Source organism: Cheilinus undulatus, linkage group 1 (genome assembly GCF_018320785.1).
Source record: "Cheilinus undulatus linkage group 1, ASM1832078v1, whole genome shotgun sequence".
Lineage (NCBI taxonomy): Eukaryota > Metazoa > Chordata > Actinopteri > Labriformes > Labridae > Cheilinus > Cheilinus undulatus.
The window spans coordinates 6,671,936-6,696,806 of NC_054865.1; the positions used below are offsets into that span (position 1 = coordinate 6,671,936).

At 40.9% G+C, this 24,871-nt stretch overlaps 1 protein-coding gene across 1 annotated transcript in view; it reads right to left on the reverse strand.

Annotated features, from left to right (window-relative positions):
- LOC121511476 (homeodomain-interacting protein kinase 1-like) overlaps window positions 1–19,104 on the reverse strand; it is a 34,731-nt gene extending 15,627 nt beyond the window's left edge. The window contains exons 1-7 of the mRNA XM_041790201.1: window positions 19,095–19,104; window positions 17,933–18,123; window positions 17,643–17,831; window positions 16,110–16,291; window positions 15,878–16,001; window positions 15,680–15,799; window positions 15,492–15,584 (exon numbers count right to left, since the gene is read on the reverse strand). Of these exons, the coding sequence (XP_041646135.1) occupies window positions 15,492–15,584; window positions 15,680–15,799; window positions 15,878–16,001; window positions 16,110–16,291; window positions 17,643–17,831; window positions 17,933–18,123; window positions 19,095–19,104 (909 nt within the window). The remainder of the gene's footprint in view (window positions 1–15,491; window positions 15,585–15,679; window positions 15,800–15,877; window positions 16,002–16,109; window positions 16,292–17,642; window positions 17,832–17,932; window positions 18,124–19,094) is intronic.
- Between the last annotated feature and the right edge of the window lie 5,767 nt (window positions 19,105–24,871).

The following is a 24,871-nucleotide window of genomic DNA, read 5'->3' on the forward strand; positions in this document are numbered from 1 at the left end:
TAGGCATTTACAAGGTGGACACTGAGAAGACACTTGGAGGATTTTAATGTGTTCCTGCAAAAAACACACGAGCAGTGCCTCAGGTTTCAGGAGCTACTACAATATGCACACAATATTCACACATCCATCTGGAAAACCTTCCATAGACTGTTTGGAAAGGGCAGAGCCTTTGAAAGAAAACCCCAGAGGGTGATTGGATAAATGTTCTGTCTGTCACATTTTATGGGCCAATCAGTACAACAAAACACGTGACGTCATGGGTGTGTGCCACTACCAAGGAGTAAACTCCATGGAGAACTGCATAATGCCAACCATGACGACTGTAGACATGTCAGTACACGACTTTTGTCATTTTTGACAAGAAAACAACTCAATGCTGTTCTTTGTTCTTCTTTTAACAAAGAACATGATGTATGATGTATGAACATGATGAACACGTGATGTAGCCGCTACCGAGGACTAATAGAGATCTGCACAACGTGAATCATGGCAACTGCAGACATGTTGACAATCACTTTTAAAAGAAAACAACTCACTGCTGTTCTTTGTTCTTCTTTTAACAAAGAAATGTCAAGTTTTGATAAAACTTGCGCTTTAACAGCATCAATGCTAATGTCTTCCGCCATGATTGCACTGGCCATTTGTTGCTGCTTGCTTACGTCACAACTCTGCTGTGCCCGAAAGCACTGCCCCTCATTGCTGATAGGTCCTGTCACTTTCTAACAGGCACCAAACTGTTCAGACAAGAGCTTTGTCATGGATTCACCAGTGAGAAACACAGAAATGGGTGTATCCATCTGCTTTGCAAGGTTAAGTCCAGCTGTGGTAGATTAAATTTGTTGGACATGATTTGGGAAGGCACACATCTCTCACTAAGGCCTCATAACTGCTTTGCTTTCATTCAGAGTTTTTTGCAAACACTTTCATATATTTTGCATGGAGCAGACTTTTCCATATAGCCACTCTGCCATTAGCCCAGATCAGTGGAGGTCTGCAGTGATGGTTGTGATGTTATTGCTCTTCTCCAGACCAACTTTTGCAAGAGTCTAAAACATCAACAGGTTGCACTGATAGTTAACAATAAAAGCTGCCTGTCAAGTTTCCATTATGTAGTATATTCCACAGGGCTCTGCATACCTCCTACATCATATGTTTTATTGCTGTATTGAATGAGACAGAGAGAACATTTTCTAATTGGTTCTGCCCTTCCCAGACACAGACTATAGGCTGTTGCCCAGATTGATGTGAAATTTGTCCCAAGCAGTAGATTCATGAAACAGTGTATCTGGTGGGTCAGGTAAACATTGGTGCCAGACTTTTCATTAGGGTGTCCAAATGTGGCAGGAACTTATGCAGGGGTGGCCTAAAGTATGGAGACGTGTCTGGCTGCAGACCTCGAGCAAACCTCTACACTGGGGCGTTCAGCCGCAGACCTGTACGCTGGGGCGTGACGTATATTACCCAAGCTGAATTTTCTGCTCTAGCCCCTTGCCCATTGGCTTACCATAACCTAACCACTCGGGTTTTAATAGCACAGAGGTCTGCTGCTGCACGCCCCAGTGTAGAGGTTTTGTCGAGGTCTGCAGCCAGACCCTCTTGAAAGTATGTGCACTGAGTTACAGGAATGAGTAATGTTTATCTACCTGGTCTCATTTTACTTAACATGTCCAATTAAACATCCATCCATCAATTACCTACACCACTTATCCTTTTTAATGTTGGGGTGGGGGTCAATCTTAGAAGTCATTGAGAAACAGGCAGGGTACACCCTGGACTGGGCATCAGCCAATCACAGGGCTGACACAAAGCAACTTAAATGGTTACACTCACCTACAGTCAATTTAGAGTCACCAGTTAACCTAACAAGCGTATATTTAGACTGTGGAAGGAGCTGGAGTATCCAGAGAGAACCCATGCACAGAGAGAACATGCAAACCACACAAAAAGGAACCAGGAACATTCTCGCTGTGAGGTGACAGTTCTAACCTGGGCCAGGGGTGGGGTGGCCAATCAGATTCATACACTGTTTGTGAACACCCCTGGATAAACCCTTGTCAGTTTCATTATTATCTCTTATTGCATTCAAAACTGAGTTTTAAAGAGCCCATAGGCAGAACACCACAGAAGCAGAGTGGGACACCTGCAGGTCTGTGTGTAGTGTATGTGATTTTTACATAAATGGCAAGTACTTCCCAGAAATCCCATTCCTTTAAGCAACCAGAGATCATGTTTTTGATGGTAGATGTCACCAAAACTTATCAGCATGAACAATCAAACTGACTCTGTAGGCCTTTATTCCTAAACTGCTGACACAGTTATTGTTTCAAACAGACATCATCCAACTATATACATATATAATCAGAATAATAAAATTGTGTTTTTCATTTCACCGCTTTGTTTATCAGACATCTCCCAGTTCAGGTTTAAACATGAACCTGCAGCTGAGAGGCAATAACGGGAAACAGCCGAGCTCTGTCATTGTTATATGTTTGCTACACACTGAGTCTGAGGCGTTGAATGTGTGAGTGTGAGTGTGACATATGGCAGTTTAATGAAGGCCTCTGTGTGGCTGACATTTCAGTCGATACAGTATTGGCGTTCCAGTTAAGCCGACAAACAAGCAGATTATTGTGTCGCCTCCCATTAGTGGACAAATCATTTACAGCCATCCATCACACACTCATTCGCTCCCTCTCCTTCTCCCTCTCACACAGAGAAAAACTGCACTGTCAGCTCGTCTTCTGCTCGGTTTCACTGCATTCAAACACCTAAATGTACAGATGAGCTTCCATAAAACATTCAGAAATACAGATGACAATGAAATGAACACAAAGTACAGACAGGTGGCGCTGTCTGTGTCCAAATTTATGTTGGACATAAAGTGACTGCATCATTGCAGCCCATCGTCAAATGTCATGTATGACAAAATCAACAATGCATCCAAGATACCCCACAACCACGGTTCTGTAATACTTGCATATCAAACATTTTCTGAAGAGTTAAAAGACAAAAAGTGAGAAAGGTTTAGGGATATATAACCCTCCAAATCCACATAGAGCTTTTCTCCTAGCAAATGTGAGCAGGCCTGCCCTCAGAATTGGCCTGGGCCCCTAAGACACTGAGAGAATGGTCCCTCCTTAGTTGTGATATACTGATGATATCAGTGCAAGCGTGCTGTGCCAGCATCATTGGTGCTAGCGTCCTGGCCAACAGATCCCTCATTCTGGAGCTGAAAAGTGTGTCCAGTTGTTTGGTTCTGATATTGAAAATATCTATTCTTGCTTCTTTGAAACCTGTTTTCACTGCTTTTTCTGCATTTTTATCATGTCTCATTGACCCTTTGAACCAATTTTGCCACTCTTTTGTCACTTTTGATCCATTCTTGGAGCTTTTCGCCATGGCTGACACATGTTTTTGCCCTTTTATGCCCATTGTTGATAGTTTTAAGCCATCTTTGCCAATTCTTTCACATTTTTGCTTTTTTGCCACTCTTTTTGCAATGTCAAACACACTTTTGCAGCTTTTCATCTTCTGGCTGCAACTTTTTATCCCATTTTGACAGCTTTTTTTCCAATTTTTGCCGCTTCTTTTTTTTTTCCATTTTTTGCCATTTCTTTTTTTTTTCCATTTATTACTTTTTTTTTCTACTTTTTTGCCTCTTTTAATGCCGTTTAGTTAGTTCTGTTGCCTTATTTCACAATAATTTAACTGCAATTTCACAGCAGAACTAGTTCATGCAGGAAGTGTATTCGTTTTTTCCTTCCACAATGGGAGTGCACATTACGAAGTAAAAGAGGTTTTTGTTTTTTGCTACGAAGGATGTGTGGCTTCACGTAGAATTCTGTGGTTTTGCACCTGCAAAAGTTAACTTTTCGTGCTCAATAGCACCATGCTAGCTCTGTGACCCACTGAGCAAACAGGTGACCTGATCTGCTTCTGGGAGGTGCCAAAGACAGACTGGAGCACGTACAGAGGAACTATAAAGATGGACTAGAAAGAGAGCGACTTGCTCTGCAGTGCACTTTGCTGGTGGAATATGTGCAAACTGGAGGTAAGATTCTACTTCCACCTACTCCTTACCCTCCTTTTTTTGTCCCATTTTCTGCAGTTTTTCTATTTGATTTGAAATAAAGTTATGCATTCATTTCTTCCATGTAGTTAGACATCCTGACCTGACAACAATCCTGGCCCTTAGCAACAGGATAGAATTAGCTCCCCATCTTAGTATCATCATTAACTAGAGTTTTTATAAAGTTGCTCACATCATTTTTCTCTGAGTAGGATCTTGTTTTTACATACAGCGATGCTCGCACAGCAAAGCTAACTGGGCTAATTTTCTTGATGTCATAGCATTTACACCTCAAGTTCTATCTGAAGGATATCCTGTCCAAATTGTGCTCTGCTTGATACAAAGGGATAAGTCCACAATTGTTAATTTTTTTCTTCTCTTCAGAGCACAACACTGCTAGATCACACTGAGCAGCTCTAACCTAACTATCATTGACTCTCCTTTACCAACGACTAATGATCTGACACAGTCATGAAGACGGTCATGGACTGTCACATTTGTAGTGTTGCCAGTCTGTCAGCCAAGATTGGACAAGATGTTTGTTGCGTAGTCTGTCACTGGGCCATTACAACAGACAAAAAGAGTCTTGTTGGCAGATCTGATCTTAAGGCCTTTAAAGCCACAAAAAAACCTACAAAGATACTCTCTAACCTTTTTTCTCCTGGCCCTGAACACAAACCTAGACAGTGAAAAGAACCACAGTTTCCATCAGGAGAGCATGGAGTCTGCAGCAAACATACAGTGCGAAGTTAACATCCATCTGAATTAGTGAAGATTATCTACAAATTCTGCTGAATTCAGATTTGACTGTACATTCAGAAACATGAGCCTTTTCTGATTATTTGTTATTTTAAACTATGTCAGAGTGCCTCTGTTTCAGATCACATTTAAAGACGTTTGCAGCGCTCAGATCATCTGCAGTCTCCTGTGACTCTCCGACCAATCAGATGCTTCCTGTCCCTCAGATTTGTTCATGTCTCAGTGGGCAGTGGTCTCTCTTCCTCTGTGCTGCTGCAGATAAAGATGGATGGATGTGAGTCCACAGACATGTGCTGCAGCCCACAGTTCAATGAGAGCACTCGCTCAACACGACAGGCATGACTGAGGCCGCAATCATCACACCTGACTGTCCACTGAATCTACCTGAGAGCCATTAAAATAATGAAAGATTTAGATTCAGACAGCTCTGACTGTTGAGATATTCGACCATTTCATGAAAAATATCACCTCATTATAAATTTGATGGCAGCAACACATCTAAAAAAAGTAGGGACTGGCCAACAAAAGGCTGAAAAAGTAAGTGGTATAAATGACAACATCTGGAGCATTTTGCAACTTATTAGGTTAACAGGAAACAGGTTAGTAACATGATCGGGTATAAAAGGAGTATTTTAGAGAGGTAGAGTCTCTTAGAAGAAAAAATTGGCAGAGGTTTCCCAATCTGGGAAAATCTGCATCTAAAACTTGAGGAACAATTCCAGAAAAATGTTCATGAAAGTAAAATTGTGAAGACTTTGAATATACCACCATCTACAGTACATAATATCATCAAAAGATTCAGAGAACCTTGAGAAATCTCCTCAGGATACAAGACCAAAGGTCAGTATTGGATGCTCTTAATCTTCCGGCCCTCAGGTGACAATGCACTGAGGCATAGGCTCAGGAACACTTCCAGAAATCACATTCCGACAACACACTTTGCCGTGACATGCAGAAATTCAAGTTAAAGCTGTATCATGCAAAGAAGAAGCTTTATGCGACAAGATCCAGAAACGCAGCTCTCCTTTTTCAGCTAATTTAATGGACTGAGGCAAAATGGAAAACTGTTCTGTGGTCAAATGAACCCAAATTTTAAACTCTTTTTAAAAAACACAAACACTGTGTCCTGCAGGCTAGAGAACAGAGGGAGCATCCAACTTTGTATCAGGGCACAGTTCAAAAACCTGCATCTCTGATGGTATGGGGTCGCATTAGTCCCTATGATGTGGATAGCTTACACATCTGGAAAGGAACTATCAATGCTGAAAATTACAAAGAGCGTTTGGAGCAACATATGCCCCCATCCAGACAACGAGGTAGGTAACTAGGTGGGTAGAAGCAGAAGAATAAATACATGTAAAGAAGCACCAAAAACTTTGTAGTTAAAGTTAAGTAAAAGGCATGACTGAGTTTCCGTTAGCCAGCATTTGCTGGTCATTGGCCGGTTTCAAGAGCGGATGTCTGGCAGATAAAAATATAACTGGTCAAAACGTCCGGCAGAAAACATGCAAATGACCAGATAAGCAAATACTGAATCCTTGCATATTGTATTTTGTGAAACCTAGACAGTATTTTGCAAGAATCCTGTAATATAAACTCAAACTAGCCTAATCTTACTACACCTACTGTCCTGCGGTGCTGGGGTTGTTTATTTCCTCAGACAGTGAGCACATGGCTAATTAAGCTGCGTATGCATGCAAGATGACGCAAATGACATCAAACCACGCCTAACTCTTAGCGTGCTCAGTGCTGCTGGAGACTATGCAGGGAAAGTTTGACCAGAACATTCTCAGAAAGCAGAATTTTAATCAAAGGGAGGTTTTCCTGGTTAACCAAAGGCTTAATATCATCAGTGGTAGGGAAGGATTTTGAGTTAGTTATCGCTGCAAGTAATGAAAAGGCTGAAACAAAGGGAACTGTATAGCTGAGCGGCTGAAACACAGATGCAGCTGCAGAGAGAGAGGCCGACACCGAGCAGAGTTGTAGTGGACTTTGATAAATTTACCTATGAACAGTTCTCATATAAAGTTGTATTGTAGTCAACACAGGATCACATCGTGCAGAATGGCTTGACCGCTTGAGCTGATAGTGAGGGCTCCGTCTCTCTTCCCCATAGCTGGCTGTTATTGCTTGGGGTGTCCGGGCTAATTAGCAGAAGTAGTCTTGGATAAGCCAATAATTAGAGGAGGACTGGACCGAACTAACTGCTGTGGAACTTTTGTCTTTTCGGGACTAGTCCAAATAAACCAGGATGGTTGGATTTACTGCTTTAGCAGAAGTTACAGTTATATCATCATGAGGACTGATATTAGACAACTGACGGTAAGACTCATTTTTCATTTGAAATGTAGAGTTTTGACGTGGTTTCCAGTTAACAGAGCACTGGGGAGTTATGTTTTGATGCTACGCTGTTGTCGGTGGAGGTTGATATTTAGCTGTTGTAAGCCGCTAAGTTATGAAAGCGGCCAGAGTGCTAACAGGCTAACGGTGCTAATGTGAAGCTAACTGTTGTTGTTTATGAGTTTAACGTGGGTGTATATTGTGTAACTGACTGCGTGTGTAAGGAAAAGCTTGCAGCTTTTATTGTGATACTTTAAACCACTTACACAAAGAAAAATAAGAGAAAGATAAAAATGTGTCCTCTTTCTTTAGCGCAGACTCTCATGTATCAATATATCACAGAATTTCAGATTTATGCATTTTGCTGTTGTTGCAATAGTGGTTCTAAATGGCCAGAATTCTCGAAGACTGCCGGTCATTTTGACCAGGGACAAAAAAGTCTACCAGAAACTGAGGCATCCACTCCACAAAGTTGTCCGTCAGTGCTCTGTACTCCTCTTTTCTCCCATCACTTACACACCTCACCATGAAAACTTCTGCCTGAAAACTTCTGTTGTTAGAAATAGAGGGGATGCTACACAATGGTAAACATGGCCATGACCCTACTTTATGTTGGTGCCATCAAATTCAAAATGGGCTAAAGTTTTCCATGAAATTGTAAAATGTCTCAGTGATATGTTTTGTTAATGTATGCATTCTCATTTTATTTGCGTTCTATACAGTGCCCCAACATTTTTGGAATTGGGGTTAAAAATTAAACGCATGTTGTTTACAAAATGTTCTGTTTTATATTCAATTTTTAAATGTGTCCATTCTTTGTGTAACTAATGTGTGCATTGTTATAGTTCAAACTAAAGGCCTTTTCTAAAGCACAATGAAAAATGTTAACAAAATTTCTACAGTTTAACTTGTTTTCTGTGGACCACACAGTGTCTAGTTGAACTAAAGCCTTAATGGTCATCCTCCACATCTGATTAAAGGCTTATAACAACATTTTTCATTGTTTAAACTTATCGCTCTGTGCCTGATAACTTTTCATGTAAATGGCTCTCAAGTTAAGACTGTGATTTAATTTTGAGCTGAATGATGATTGGACGTGCTCAACACTGACTGAGCAGTGACAGAGGAGATTAATCCCTGGGCCTGCAGGGAGAAAAGCTCAGTGTGCTCTTTCATTAGTCTTTAGGGCCATTTAACTCCAAACTCAGCGAACACGGAGGATTAACACAGGCCCCGCTGCCTCGCCGTGATTGATGCGTCTGATTATGTTCATAAAATACTTTGAGAGGAGGTCGCTCGTGTCGTGTATGAAGAGATGACTTACAGCTCCAGTTATCTTAGGATGAAGATGTGACTGTGCAGCAGAGTCGACGCTATAATGGAGACAAAAGCCGAGTGTAGCATTAAAGAAAGTTAATATGTAATTTGCTGCGGTTTGTTAGGCCACCGCAGCTCAAACAGGGAGGAAGTATGCTCAGTGTGTCCTTTACACCTCTGAGAACATTTACATATTAATCAAACCACATTAATGGAATGCTTTTTAAAAGAAAACACAAAAGCCCTAGTTAAAATAGAAAGACCTGATCCAGTGAAGTTTATCTTTGAGAGCCTTTAATTTTTTATAGCTTTTTTTTTCTTTCCAAAGGAAAAAAAGAGAGACAAATTAATTTTTAAGGACAAACCGGTTGTGCACTGTGCCTTTTGGACAGAGGACTGACTATAGTGTCCATGCTTCAGGGATTGACTCTCCTGACTTTCGTGGGTTGGCTTACAAAACTTTGGAGGGTGGGCTTTATTTTGTTGGGGAGTTGGTTGACAGTTGCAGCCAGTTCAGCCAAATAGCTGAAAACAATAGTGATGGGCATTTCAGCTCTCTTCAGTGATCTGGACCATTTAGTTCAGCTCTGCAAGAAGAGCCGGCTCTTTCAGCTCCCAAATGGTTATTTCTTCAGGTACCAGTTTTGTTCATTTGACCTCCCAGATTTAGCAATATCATGACATATAATTGATATTTGGGCTAGTATTTTAGTCCAACTGTGCTCAAGTTTTTTGAACTGGTGAAAATATTCTATGATTTTTTTAACCCCCCCCCCCAAACAGGCTGCACAGCAGTGCAGGGCTTAGTGCTGTTGCCTCACAGCAAGAGGGTCCACGGTTCGCTTCCCGGTCAGGGCCTTTCTGTGCAGAGTTTGCATGTTCTCCCTGTGCATTTGTGGGTTCTCTCCAGGTACTCTTGCTTCCTCCCACCAGCAAAAACATGCTCATTAGGTTAACTGGTCAAACTAAACTGGCCTAGGTGTGAATGTGAGCATGCCTGGTTGTCTGCCTCTATATGTCAGCGATTGGCTAGTTGCGTTAGGTTCCAGCCCCCCCGCAACCCCCAACAGGATAAGTGGTATAGAAAATGGATGAATGGATGGCACCCCCCCCCCAAAAAAAATAAAAATAAAAATAAAAAAAGACACCTTGCAGGTCAAATGATATCTGCTCACTGGCTGGGCTGTTTGACACACCTGATATAAAACATTGTCACGGTCTAGGCACCATCTCGGTCCACCTGCCTCAGACCAATCTGAAAGTTGAGAACTGTTCGACAACACCTCAGCACCACCAGCCATGTTTAGCCTACTTCTGCTACGTTGGGATTTCCTACTAGTCCAGAAATCTCAAGGGCTTTGCCCCGCCACCTTTGAAAAGCTCATCTAATGGCTGCAGCTTCAGGAGTACTTTCTTGCATGAGTCTTTCAATCTAAGGTGTGTATGTGTGTTGCAATTTAAGGTCATAGGGATGCATACCTCAAGCCCTGAGGCTCTGGAGGCAAGGGATGCCTACCCCCTTTCAGCTGGTCATAACCAAGATGTTTACATTCTGTTAACCTGCCTTACATTGCCATCTGGATGAAAGTCTACATAAATATGGAGTTTAATGTATTTATGTGAGCTATTTAGCCAACATTAGCTAGTTGACATTACTTAATATCATGAGGATCACTGCCAGCTGACAGCCAGTGTTCTGGTGCTGTAACAGCAGCAAAATGACATTTTTATGTCAGGATTAGAAGTCTGTTTGGTGCCACTGTATCCCTCCTGAATGGACAGCGAAGTGTCTAACTACAATAACTCACTGGTTAGTGTATCTGGTTGAACAATATTTTTTTAAGTAAAAAAATACAAACTTGTTAAAACTATAGGTGGCAGCAAAGATCACTGAGTATGTCTGGATCTTTAATTTTTAACTGGTGGGTCAGGACCCAAAAGTGGGTTGCAAAGCCATTTTCAGTAGGTCAGGGATGTGCACCTGGAACCAAAATATGAAGTATAAAAGTCTATGATGTGCTTTTATTTTGAAGGATATGTCTTATTGCTTTATATCATCATATTTTTGTTCCATATCAGGTCCAAGTTACCCCATTTTTCATTAGAAATATTTGGTTATGAACGCAAATGTAAGAAATTTCGGCCGCGGTTTGTCTTCAAGGTGGTGTGTAGCACCACATTATGTAATAATGCCGCATTATGTAATAACGCTGCATTATGTAATAATGTAATACATTTTCAATTCATTATGTCATAACACCGCATTTTGCAAGCCACTAAGTGGTTAGGGTTAGGGCAAGGTAGTAGGGTATACCCTGGAGCCCACCTTAAGTCCTAGGGTTAAAGTTAGGTGTTTAGTCTAGAGCCCTGAAGGGGGGTTAGGTTTAGGCACAAGTCACTAAGCGGTTAGAGTTAGGGCATGGTAGTTGGGTAGGGCATACCTTGGAGCCCACACTAAGTCTTATGGTTAGGGTTATTACATAATGCGGCATTATTACATAATGTGGCGCTACAAGGTGGTCATGGGTCTTGATGTTAAGGGCAGTTGAGAACCATTGGTGTAGAGTACACCGCAAGATCCCTTTCTAGCCCACTAGGGGGTGGTTTCATGAGTGCTTGGCATCACTTTTAAGCCTTGAATCTGCTTACAGTCACTCGACCCATATCCTTTGGTCACTTGTCTTTTTATCAGCAGTCCAAAATGTGGATTTACTTTACCCTATACCACCCTAAATGAAGTATTATGACCATTTGTTGGAGAAAAGCTGTTAAAAAGTGATTCTGCCAGCCTTGCCTGCATCACCGTGTATCCCAGAATTCTTTTCACAGCACATGCAATAGAAAATGAATAGGGTAAATGGTTGGGGTAATGGTTGCTTTTTGTCACAATGTCACGATCTTTCCTCCTAAAAGAACAAAAAAATTCTGAAGGCAGAAAAAAAAAAATTTCTTAAAAAAGTACAAAGTGTTTTTTTCATTCTACAAATATAACAGAAATAGAACCTTAGGTACATAAATTCGCAGCTACTGTAAAACTGTTTTTTAAATTTTAAAAATTAAATATGTGACCATGTTTTGAATATATAATGTTACATATATTCAGTGCTTAACAAATTATTAGACCACCTGTCATATTTGTCTCAGAGGCCATCCAGCATCATGAAGTGCTTTAATGCAGAATCTTTTTAATTTTTAGTGAGCTCTCCACGTTTTACCATTTTGAACAGGAATGAGGAATTTCAAACTGAATTCACCCAAATTTGAGCTGGCTCACTGGCCTTCTCTGAGAAGTCAGAAATTAATCAAGGATAACATTCAACCACTAAAACTCATTTTTCTGTTCAGGAATGCAAGTAAACAACTATGATTAGACATATTAATCAAGAAATATTAATGTGCTTTACTATTTTTTCTTTTTTTTTTTTTTGAAAAATTGGTAAATTTGAAAATTCATGGATAACAATAATAATTATATTTTAGCATTAAAAATATCATTTGGGTTAAAGAGCTTCTACATATTGGTGTATTGATCATTGCAGAAAGATAAAAAATGATTTTGGTAATTACCAATGCTGTTAATTTAGGGCAGCTGTGGCATAAACCTTACTTTGGTTAGGGTTAGGGTGGTGTAATAAATATATTAAGCACTGTATATACAAACATATATATATATATATGTATATAGTAGAGTGTTTAGTAACCTTCAGTCAGATGACCATCAGTGACCCTGTGAGTGAGAGAGAAATGTGTGCGTGTGTGTCCTCCATCGATCATGTTTTATGTTTGAACTCCAACAAGGTCACAGCCGCAAATTCAATTATGTCTCAGCTCTTATTAACTGGCACATTTTAAAAAAGCTGGACTGCTGTTATTAATTTTTCTGACAGTTTTTCCATGGGACAAAGAGGAATACACTCTTACAACCATACGCACAGTCTTTTCTGTGGCTACTGTGGAAAACTGTGAGTAAGCCTGGTTTTTACTTGTGCATTTTATCCACACCTTAACTATAGCTCTAGTAAGCTATGCTAGTTTCTCGAGGTGATGCAGATCAGCTATACGTGCACAAACCTCTGTGGAGAGTTGAGGGCAACAAGGACCTACAGTGTTACAGTATTATTAAAATGTACATCTTGGTGTAATTTCAGTTTTTTAAGATATTCTAACTTAATACCTCTGTCTGTATTGGGTACCTATCATTGGAGATAAGCAGTCAACGTGACCTGTCACAGCCTTGCTAGTAGGATTGGACTTAAATTTAATTTAATTTTGAGAACCTCAGAGCAAACAGATGAGTTTAAGAACATGTCATGAATCCCATGTAGGTTTCGTTTAGAGACTATTTGAAGAACAAATTTGATAAAAAGCTTATGAAGATATTGGGAAAGGAGTACCATTCATTTTAGAGGAGTATAGGGAGTATAAAGTCAGTTGCATAACGTGCAGTTCAAACATTTTATTAAAGACATTTCAGCTCATTATAGAGCAGAAAAACACAAATGGTGGAAATGCCAATCTCCCTCTCTCTGCACGCAGCAACAGAAAGTAGCAGCAACTTGTCTCAAGAAACCGAGAAGCCTCTTGCGAACTTTTTGTCTGCGTGTTAATGGGGCTGAGGCTGGAACAGAGGAGGCTTTGGGTTCATCCTTTTTAGAGGAGCAGATGTCTTCATGAGCAGAGAGTCTGTACCAGTCAGGGGGGCCAGGATCATGTTCACCTGAGTCTTTGACACTAGCTCTGTCTAAAGACACTGAAACAGAGCCACCAGAGACCTCCATAGGAATTTCTCCCCCAGGAAAGAAAGGAACTGATTCATTAACAGAGAATCCATCCCAATAAGGCAAGGCGGGTGAGGAAGCATCTTCACTGAAAGCTTTGACATGAGCTCCATCAGGAGATAAATAAAGAGTGCCATCACCAGAGTAGCCTGAAGGATGTCCTGTATCTGAGGTCCAGGACAGGGAGGACAGTTCTCTAGTCTGGTCCTCAGCCAGAGGAGAATCGAGGTTGTCTTGAGAGCATTTGAGGTCAGGGACTGTATCTGAGCACCAGGAGGATAAACTAGCTCCACCAGGGTATGTGTTGCATTCTGTGTCACATGACCCTTCGGGGGGGCTATCACCAGAAACCTGGTTTTTGTCTCCAAATGAAGACCAGGAGGTCAGATCCTCATCACCGGAACCAGCTGGAAGAACCGAGCATCTGGTGTCTGATTCCTGCTCTAAGTTTTTTCCAGTGACCGTCATGTTTCTGATCAAACAGGAAAAAGAACGAAATAATCAGTAAACCAGTCAATCAATCAATAAACCACCTTTCTTTCAGAGCTGTTCAATATTAAATTGTGATGTTACATCACTTACTGTTGTGTTTCAGGCTGCTGGCTCAGGTTTAGCACTTGGAAAAATGGGTGCTGCAGAGCCTCATGGGGCCAGATTCTCTTAGTCCCATCAAGATGCATCATCTGTTTAAGTAGGTCGACAAATGCCAACCGATCCTGGAACTCGGCAGCTCCTTCTTCAGGAAATATCTAAATTAGGAGACACATTCAGATCAGCTGATTTAGCCCAAACCGCTCAGAAACAGTGACACCAGGTATGTGTAAGTTCTGTTTTAGACACAGTTTATAGATCCACCACAGATCAAAATAATAACAGAAGACAGCTTTGAAGGGAGGGAACCACGGGAGTGAATCCTGTGTGCTCCATTCCAAAACTATGCAGATGAAAACTATCTCAGAATTGACCACAGACAAATAGGAAGAGTCTGGGTGACAGAATACAAGAGAATAATTGTGGTCAATCATTAAGCAGCATAAAACGAATGTATGGTGGCCAAGAAGGAAAAATTATTTGCAACTGCAAAAACAACGTACACTAAGACAAACTTGCAGCTCAGAAAGAATGCAGATTTAAAGCTCATTGCAAACATTCAAAATTACACTACAGCGCTGTGAAAAAGTATTCTCCCCCCTCCTGATACCTTAGGGTTTTTTTGCACATTTGTCACGCTTAAATGTTTCATATCATCAAACAACTTTGATATGCGACAGAGATAACCTATGTAAATACAAAAAAGCAGTTTTTAAATGATGATTTCATTTTTGAGGAATAAAAGCCATCCCAACCTGCCCCGCCCCATGTGAAAAGGCCAATATCCCCTAAATGTAATAATTAGTTGTTCCACTCTTGGCGGCAACTGCTGTAAGCAAACATTTCTGATAACTGGCAATGAGTCTTTCACATTACTGTGGAGGAATTTTGGTTCACTTTTCTTTGCAGAATTGTTTAAATCCAGCCACATTGGGGGGTTCAAGCATAGCCTGATTTAGGTTTAGATTTAGAGAGCAGAATTCATGGTTCCATCAATTATGACAAGTGGTCCTGATCCTGCAGCAGCAAAGTCGCCCCAGACCAGGACACTACCATTTCCATGTTTGATACTCTTTTTATTAAATGTTGTGTTAGTTTTACACCAAATTGTCTGGTCAGTCCACAGATTATTTTCCCAAAGGTCTTGGGGATCATCAAATGTGAGAGGAGCCTTTGTGTTGTTTTGGTCAGTAGTGGTTTTGGCCTTGGATCTCTCCCATTGATGTCATTAATTAATTTGTTGTGATCTTTTAGCCTACTTCACTTTCTCAGCCAGGTTCTATTTAAGGGGTTTCTCTGCAATTGAAGTCAGCTTTCCAGAAAATATGGTTAATTACAATTCATTCATGATTTAATAAAGGGAGGATTACTTTTCACATAGGTCTGGGTAAGTTTGGATGGCTTTTTACCCTAAAAAAATGAAATCATCATAAATAAAAGAAATATCTTTTTGTATATACTCAGGTCATCTTTGACTAATGTTAAAATGTGTTTGATAATCTGAAACATTTAACTTTGACAAATATGCCAAAAAAAAACATGTAATCAGGAAGGGGCAAATACTTTCTCACAGTACTGTAGCTGGTGCTGATTATGAAGAGAGATGGATGTTGGTGAAGGCAGCAGTGAGTACCTACATGAACAAGATCATCCAGAGAACTGGGCAGCTCCCAGTCTGTGACCCTCTCTTTGACATCAGTGCCGTTGATGTCTTTGAATTCTTCAGGTGTCTAAAGGATCAAAATGAACAGAAGAAACATTTTAAAGGAGTTCAAATTAAACAATTTGCTGACTCAGAAAAAAAAGAGGGGAATTTTGACTCTACCAGAAGCCTCCATGAGGAACCATCACCAGCCCCCTCCTGAGTGAAGAAGGTCCTGGTATACATCCCAGAACGAAGCAGCTCATCGTCCGGCATACCTAGCACCTTCACCATGGAGCTCATCTGCACACAAAGTAAACACAATAACGTCATCTAAAGCTCGACATCAGGTCTGCTCTGTGTCTGAGGGAGTTTACGTACCATCTGATATTCACAGTTGTAGGAGAAGAGGTGGTCACCCAGGTAAAGGTATGCCAGGATGCATCCCACCCCCCACATGTCAATAGACTCATTAAAAGGAAGCCCGAGGGCAACTTCTGGAGCCCTGAAGAAGAACGACATAAGTCAGTGGTTAGAAATCTGATGGACAACTTTAAAGACAAAGGCAAAAACAATGGTAAATGATCGGTTGGGTCATGGAGGTTGAGCATACCTGTATCCCCGTGGCTGAATTTTGAGCCCAGGCTTGACATCTCTGGTTTTTTTGGCTACACCAAAATCGATGAGTTTGGCCCTTACATTTTGGTCCTTCCTGTTGGCGACCATCACGTTGTCAGGCTTAATATCAGAATGAATTATGCCCAGACCCCTCAGGGCATCCAAAGCGACCAGGAGCTGCAGGAACAAGAAGACAAACTCTGGGTTTTGTTGTCTACATGCTGCTGTGTCCGCTTTAGGGTTAGTCAACAATGAATAGCGTTGGTGTAGGGCCTCCTCTTATTCATTCTTTTTATAAATCAGTGTTATTGGCCACCTTTTACTAATTTTAAATCAAAAAGATTGTTAAAAAAGCTTGTGCCAAAATCCAAACTACACTGGATCCCAAGTTTTCAACAATACTTATTACAACACAAATAATAATCAGGTTTTTGGACGTAGTTTCTTTGTTGTTCATATGCTAAGCTAATGGTGAATACATTGTTCAAGGAAGTGCCATGTTTTCTTTCCTCAAGAAACACTTAAGCCCAGAATACACCAGCAAAATCAGACTTGTGTCCAAACATTCACCCCCATTATTTTCTATGAACAAACCCACACCAGTCATGGTCTGACACGACTGGACGCAACCGACTGCAGCACTTTAAGGCACTGTACTTTTCCCTGCATGGCTGGCGTAGTGTTTTCTTGTGTGAACAGCTGCTTTTTTACATTCCAGCTCCTGACTAGAAGTTTTTTTTTTTTTTTTTTTTTTTGAGAACACAGAGTAGAGTCTAATGTAAGCTGATGTCACTGCCTTCACTGAAAGTTGACAGCCAGCTTGTTCTTGTTCATTATGAGGTAAATTTCCCAAATCTATCAGCCACAGTGACCTATTGGTCATTAAGAGTCTCATAAAAGAGATTTGTGCCAGAAAACAGTAAATTTAATCTCTAACTTCTGTCTCTCTGCTCTGGGACAGAGCCAGGCAGGTGCTCTCTGTTCACATTGTTTTTTTTTTTTTAATCTGAAAGGATCGTATTTCTCGGGAGTGGGCGTGGCTTCAGCTCATTCCACTGACACGCCCACACCTTTCTAAAGCAGATTTTACTGCCTCATTTTTCATGATTTTGATGCTTGATTTTATCTTAAACTTAGAGATGTTTTTTCAAGACAGCAGTTTGGTCTGATAGTTCATAAGCCTGTCATACAGCAAACCTAAAATAAATATTTTTTTAATCACTTGACAGGGACTTTAAAAATACAGCTTTTTTTCTCTTTGTTTCATGTAAAGTGGTGATTTGGATTTTGGCCTGACAGCAGTGATATGTGATCATGAAGGACCTGACAGAGCCTGTTTTCTACACTAAACCAATCTGGTTCAGTGTTTTTGGAGCTCAGTGTACTGAGTGTACAAATGTCCTAGCGTCAGCTGTTGCTGGCACTCTCAGTTGGCAATAGTTCAACTTTTGGGTTGGAAAAAAGATCATTAAAGCTATCAGTGGACACAGACCCTTACTATGTGGCTCCATATTTCAAACAAACATACCTGGTGTGCGATTGGTCGGATATCATGCACATAAAGTGATGTCCCGAGTTCTTCAATCATGGTGTACAGATTGATGTCCAGCATCTCAAATACCAGACAAGTCTGTCCCATGTAACGGAACCGCTCATAAAACTTCACTAGATAGGTCTTATCTGGGTTCAGAGTGGAGATGGCCTCCAGCATGGCCTCCTGGTGAGAAAAGAGGAGATGTGACAACGGTTTATTATCCTCTATGTCCTCTAATGGAGCAGAGAGTCAACTTTAGCTTTAGAGTCAAAACTGTAGCCTACCTCTTTGTCAACATCCTGGATCAAACCAGGAATATTCTTGAGTATTTTAACAGCCACCATCTCTTTAGTGGACTCTTTCACACACTTGGCCACTTTGCCGAAGCAGCCTTCGCCCATTATCTCCAAAACGGAGTAGGCAGATGTGCAGCTGTACAGAGTCTCAGTTGTTTGAAGGCCAGCTGTGCTGATGTCTGAGGAGAGACGTGGAGAGGGAATGAGGGAAGATAGTACATTTAGGACAGTTAAAGGGATATCTGGGTATTTTTGTTTGGTTAAATGAAGTGCTTGGCAGTAGTAAAGGTATTAGCCTCCAGTGATGTCAGTCAGCATTGCTGCTTTAAATATGGCATGCTTGGAGAAGCTAAGCTATACATAGTAGCAGATGGGTATAGTATCTCTGTGTAATTTAGCGAGTGTACTGTAAAAATGGGACAAAAAAACAATGCTGGCTCTGATGCACTATATCAAAAAATTTTAAAGCATTTATTTTTCACCTTGAAAGCCTCTGTGTTCATCAGTATTTCTCTATGCAAGCTACAGGCTCTTTCGCCTCAGCGTACTTGAACAGGTTATATCTGAACACCTGTTTGGGTCTAAATTAGGCAGACAAACTAGACCTGATTTAGTATAAATTAAACATTCTTTTGGTCAGTTTTTACCTTAAACTCACTAAATTACTTGGAGACACAATACCCATCTGCTACTATGTATATTTTAGCTTCTGAATGCCATATTTAAAGGGGCAAAACTCTCTGAAATCACTGGAGGATAATGCCACTACTAATGTCAAACACCCATCCTAAAAAATATCAAAATATCCCTTTAAGTTAAGCTGCAATTTTGGATAGGAAATAAACTGGACTGCTGTCTTTGTTACAGGCACAGATGGACTTGATTTATTGACAGTATTAGGCCTAACAATTACGCTGTTTAGCTTCTGGGTCAAAGTCCCAACCACTCAAGAAGATTTGTCCAGCTTTGAGAAATTTCATCCTGTCTAGTAATTTCTGCCAGACTAATTATTTTTTATGCATTTTAAACTTTGAAACAGTTTAAGTCTCTCTAATGTAGTGACATTTTTTTTCAAGTCAGTGAAAACAAACAGACAGTGTTCAGTGTATGAGAGCTCTTTTAGAATCAGGTTGTATTTTCTGAGTCTTACCTGCTGACATGTTTGCAGTCGGATGTTTTCTGTTCGCCGTTACAAATGTGAAGAATAAACCTTCAGGCATGAGCGTTTTGAAAATACAGAACAATAATATTTCCAACCAGAATCTTTCCTCTCTCAAATGTGTTTCCTCTCAGTGCTGATGGGGAACTGACAGAATCTACCAAACACCTCTTCCTATGTACTTTGAAAATCATTCCAGAATAGACTGCAATGTAACAGAATGACGGTTCCATTCTTCTTTAGAACTCACTAAAAAACAACATGATGAGAAACTTAATTTGATTTAAAGGATGTCCTAATAATAAACAAGTCTACTTCTAAAAGCATCAGACTCTAGCTGTGCTGAAGTTTTGACTTTAGTTATAACGCAGCCTTCCTTATGTTGAGTACGCCCCAGTCCAAAGTGAAACCTGAAAACCTTCAGAGGCCCACTAAAACCATCATACATCCATTACATAAGATTCAAAGTAACCCTTCAACCTCAGTTTTATGACTTTATATTGGATTTTTGCATTCATATGATCTCAAATGTCCATTTGGGCAGTGGTTTTCAAAGTGTGAGGCGGGCCTCCCCTGGGGGGCACCACAGAGCTTTGGGGGGGGGGCAAAAAAACAGGAAACAAATGGTATGCAATGGCAAAAGGGAGGTTAACTGGGCAAAAAGTTTACAAAAATTGTAAAAAAAAAAAAAAAAGAAAAAAAATGGGATAAAAGTGGCAAAAAGACATCACAAAAATGAGCCCAAAAAAGGGGGAAAAGAGAGATTTAATGATGAAAGGTAGCTTAAATAGGCAGAAAGGTGAAAAAAGGTAAAAATAGGATAAAAGTGGAAAAAATGGGGAAAAGAGGCAAAAAGAAGTTGTAAAATGGCCAAAAAAAAAAAAAAAAATGAAAAAGAGGTATTTAATGGCATTGTGATCAAATAAGAGGGAAAGGCAGAAGTTTAAGGACATTTGCAAACCAAAATACCCAAAATATATTAATGTTAAAATGTTTAAAGATTAGACATAAATGTTTGAAATGCTGTTTTTTTTTTTTTGTTTGTTTGTTTTTTTTGTTTTGTTTTGTTTTGTTTTGTTTTTTCAATCCTTTTTTTGGGTGGGGGTCCATCGAATGAATGATAAACTCACTGAGAACCACACAACGAGACCTAAACACCTAGAACCCAGCAAAGAAGGGCCAAGAACAACTTGAGAGGTGAGGAGATGGGCATGCCTCATCAGTGTTTGATTTACCTGCCATTTGTTTCATTTAGCTAACACTGATTTTAGTTTTGAGTTTCACTATGTTATTAAAGAGCAGTTTTATTCAGTTTTGAAGTGGCCTAAGTCACAATGGGATGTTCAGAAATTGGCCTAAGTCACTTTATCCTCATATGTTACATAATTGAAAGACAGCGTTCTATGTAAGTCAACAGGCATCTATTGCTAAAGCCTTTTTGCCTGAAATGATTCACAAATATCATAACTTGTGAATATAAGTTTTTTGTATTTTCCCAAAAACTAGAAATATGACTTATGCCAGTAGTTTAAAAGGGTGAGGATATCTAAATAAACCTTAAATGAGTAATTCTGTATTTAATTTGTCTTGCTTTTATATAACATTACAGTTTTTGAGATTAAATGTTCTGTTTCCTCTAATAATCACTGGCACAAATTACCCCAATGTATTCTCCCCAAAGGCACAACTTACCCCACACCTGGGGGCAAGTTGTGCCATGAGACCACTTTTTTTTCTGAAAGCTATAGTTCTTGAACAGTTCATTTCAGATCCAAAGTTATTTTTCCCAGGGATGGCTTTTTGCCACTTTATACCCATTTTTGCCACTGTTGTCCTGTTTTTGCCCTTTTCATTAGTTTTAGCCACTTTTATACTGTGTTTTTGAAAATTTTTCGCCCTTCTTTGCCACTTTTCACCCATTTTCCCTACTTTTTACAGCCCATTTGCCTTCTCTAGTCACTTCACATAAATTTTGCTGCTTGTTGACCACCGGTAATTCAATTTTTTGTGACCCCCCCCCCGTTTTTGCCACCTTTTATTGCCACTTTAACCGACTTTTTCCACTTTTCACCACTTAGATTGTGGCTCTTGCAAAGGCATTTTTCAACGACTTGGCTCTTTAGTTGAACAGGGTTGAGTAACACTGGTGTAGAGAGATCGAGGAGGGCTCAAAACGCCGCGTCATCAGCTCTAGACGTGCCCTCAAACGGGTAGCTCAGTTGTGGTGGAAAAGCAAATCCCCTGCTGTGCTGGGCTGCCGTGCCAAGTCAGACCAAATAGAGCCAAGCTGCACCATGTAATGGAAAAGCCCCACTTGCAGTCAGATGAAATCTGATCCCTGGCTAGGCTGTATGACACAGCTGATATAGAACTTCAGTGTTACGCCATCAAGCCCATCAGTTGAGGAAAGAGAGGTAAGATCAGAGTCGAATGTGCTAAACCATCTAAGTGTAGTATTAGATGTGGGCACATAGCTACATGCAGGCTAGCTGCACAGTGCTAACCTTTTCACACTACTAATGTTTGTGTATGTATACAAAACAAAGTTAGTCAGTGTTTTTCCTTGTCTGTATTAACGTGGACCGGTAGTCGGTACTGCTTTCATTTGTACTGTTTTTGTGAAATGGTCATTTGTGGATGGGGCTTGTGTTGCTTTTTGCGACATCAGGAGCCATGCGGCGTTTGAGTTCGTTTTGTATTGGTGTGTTTCTGAGTGGCACTGCGGATTTTGAGTGTTACTTTGTATAATTCATGTCAGATAAATTACCCCTTTGTGCATGGTTATGTTTTGCTGGTGAGGCTATTGTGTATTGTTACCTTTACTGTAACTTAATTGGGCAGTGCCCTTTTGTTTAGCCTTCTTTGTACATTGGTTTACATTAACCATGAATACCTTCAAGGTAGAGGAGTTTTGTGACAGTGATTTTGGACGCAGTGAATTGTGTAAGCTCCAAAAGGAGGATTTGTTTGTTGTCGCAGACCATTTTGAAATTGATGTTGACCCAGAGGCTAAGAAGTTAGCCATTGTTGAGCTTCTTATTAAAGAGCTTCGTTTGCATGATCCTGTGCAAGAGAGAGAGAGAGAGCAGGAACGTCAGTTCAAGTTAACGAGGGAAAAAGCAAAGGCTAATGAAAGTGACAGGATGCTGCAACTTGAATTTGCGAAGGTAAAAGTGAGAGAGCAGGAGCAGAAGCATGAGTTAGGTAAAATAGCTTTAGAACAAGAGAAGCTTAAAGCTAACAGTAACGCTTTACAACGTAAGCACGCCACTCGTTTTGACATTTCGAGCTGTCTGAATCTCATGTCAAAGTTTAATTGAAATGATGGTGGTTTGTTTTTTGATGCCTTTGAGAAAATTGCCATGGAGCTTGATTGGCCTCAGGATAAGTGGACGTTGCTTGTCCAGAGTGTTTTTGGAGGGTAAAGCCCAGGAGGCTTATGCAGCATTGGACGTGAATGACAGCAGAGACTATGAAGCTGTCAGGAAGGTGGTCTTAGCTGACCAAGAGATTGTCCCTGAAGCATACAGGCAGACTTGTGGATCTCTGCGGAGGAAACCTGGTGACTCCTTCCTTGATTTAGCTCGTCAGCAGGAAGTTGTGTTTGACCGGTGGTTGGCAGGCACCAAAACTTATAACTTCCAGGAGTTAAGACAACTTATTTTAGTGAAGCAGTTTAAAACTAGCTTGCCTCAACAGATTGAAATTCATCTGAATGAGCTGGATGTGTGTGAGCTTAGAAAAGCTGCAATGGCTGCGGACTCCTATGAGTGAACACACAGAGATGTGCCGTGGAAGGGTAAGCCCAGTAAACAGGTGCCTTCAGACAGGCCTGCTGAGGCCAACATGGCTAAACCCCCTCCCACTGTGGTTCAGTCTCAAGGACCAGGTAAAAGGTTTGAAAAACCACACCTCCCTAGGAATGACAAAATCTATCATTATTGTAAAAAAACTGGTCATATGAAGTCCAACTGTCTCAGTCTTAAAAAGAAACTGGGTGAGGCAAAAGTTGTCGGATTGATTGGGGCCCAAACTCAGATTATTTCTGGAGAGGTGGGCAGTTTGAACATGGCATCCAGCCAAGTAACAGAAGGGTTTGAAGGCTTTGTTTCTAAAGGTTCTGTTGCATGTACACCTGAGGGTGAAATGGTCCCTGTAAATGTTTTGAGGGACACTGGTGCAAATTGTTCCTTGTTGCTACAAGGTGTTTTGGATCTATCATCTGACACCTATTTAAATGCATGTACCCCAGTGAAAGGGGTTGGGGATGGTTTCGTTAGTGCTCCTTTGCATAAAGTGTTCTTGGAGTCTAATGTTGTGAAGGGTCCAGTGGTTGTGGGTGTCATCCCAGACCTTCCCATCAAAGGGGTGACTTTTGTGTTGGGAAATGACTTAGCTGGTACTCGAGTTTGTGTCACACCTGTTGTGAGTGAGGAACCCTGTGAAGTCCCAGAGTCTGTTGCTCTGGAGCAAGAGCACCCTGAAGTGTTCACCACGTGCGGTAACCCGTTCTCAGTCTGGTGCTGTAGATAATGAAAGCTCCAACCAAGACGAGGAACTGTCTGATGGTTTGGCAGATAACTTTTTTGGCAAAACTCGCTGAGGTGGGCCCTGGTTTTCCCGTGAAGCTCTCATTTCAGAGCAGGGAAAAGATCCCTCTTTAGCTTCTTTGAGGAAAACTGCTGATTCAGCTGAAGACCTGAAGGGAGCAGCTGAAGATTTCTATCCTCAGGATGGAGTTTTGTTGAGAAAATGGCGTCCTCATGACTGCCCAGCAGATGAGTCATGGGCTGTTATGACTCAGATTGTGTTGCCAAAGAGCTTTTGGCAGGAAGTACAACGTTTGGCTCACGAAGTATCTATGATGGGTCATTTAGGCATCTGTAAAACTCATGAAAAGATTGGTAGGTATTTTTATTGGCCTCGGATGCATAAGGACATTGTTTTGTATTGTCGCAGTTGTCATGCTTGTCAAGTGACAGGCAAACCGAATCAGACAATTCCCGTTTTGCCTCTTTGTCCTCTTCCTGTTATGAAGGAACCCTTTTCCAGAGTGTTGACTGATTGTGTTGGGCCTTTGCCAAAAACTAAGAAGGGAATGAATATCTCCTGACTTTATGGGTGCTTCCACCAGATTTCCCGAAGCTGTACTTTTGAGATCTATCAAGACCAAGATTATTGTTGAGGCTTTGCTTCATTTCTTTTCTTGGGTGGGTTTACAGCGAGAAGTCCAGCATGATCGTGGCTCCAACTTTACTTCTGGACTGTGTCAGGAGGTCATGCATGAGTTAGGGGTTAAGCAGATCATGTCCTCTGAATATCACCCACAGTCCCAAGGTGCCATTGAAAGGCATCACCAGACTTTAAAGTCCATGATTAAGACTTACTGTGTAAGTTATTAAGGTGACTGGGATGTCGCAATGCCCTTTTTGTTATTTGCCATTTGCGACTCTGTGAATGAGTTTACAGGTTTCAGCCCTTTTGAGCTTGTCTATGGACATCAGGTTAGAGGACCTTTGAAAATGGTCAAAGAGCAGCTGTTGCGTGCTGAGGGGTCAGCTGAGACTCCAGGTGGAGTGCTGCAGTATGGAGCATCTTTTCAGAACCGGTTACATACAGCTTGTGACTTGGCCCTGAGTAATTTGCAGTCTGCAAAAAGTAAGATGAAAGCTCAGTACAACAAGAAAGCTGTCAGGTGTACCTTTGAGCCTAGAGATCAGGTTCTTGTGTTGTTGCCCATGGGTGAAGAGGAATTGGGAGTGAAGTTC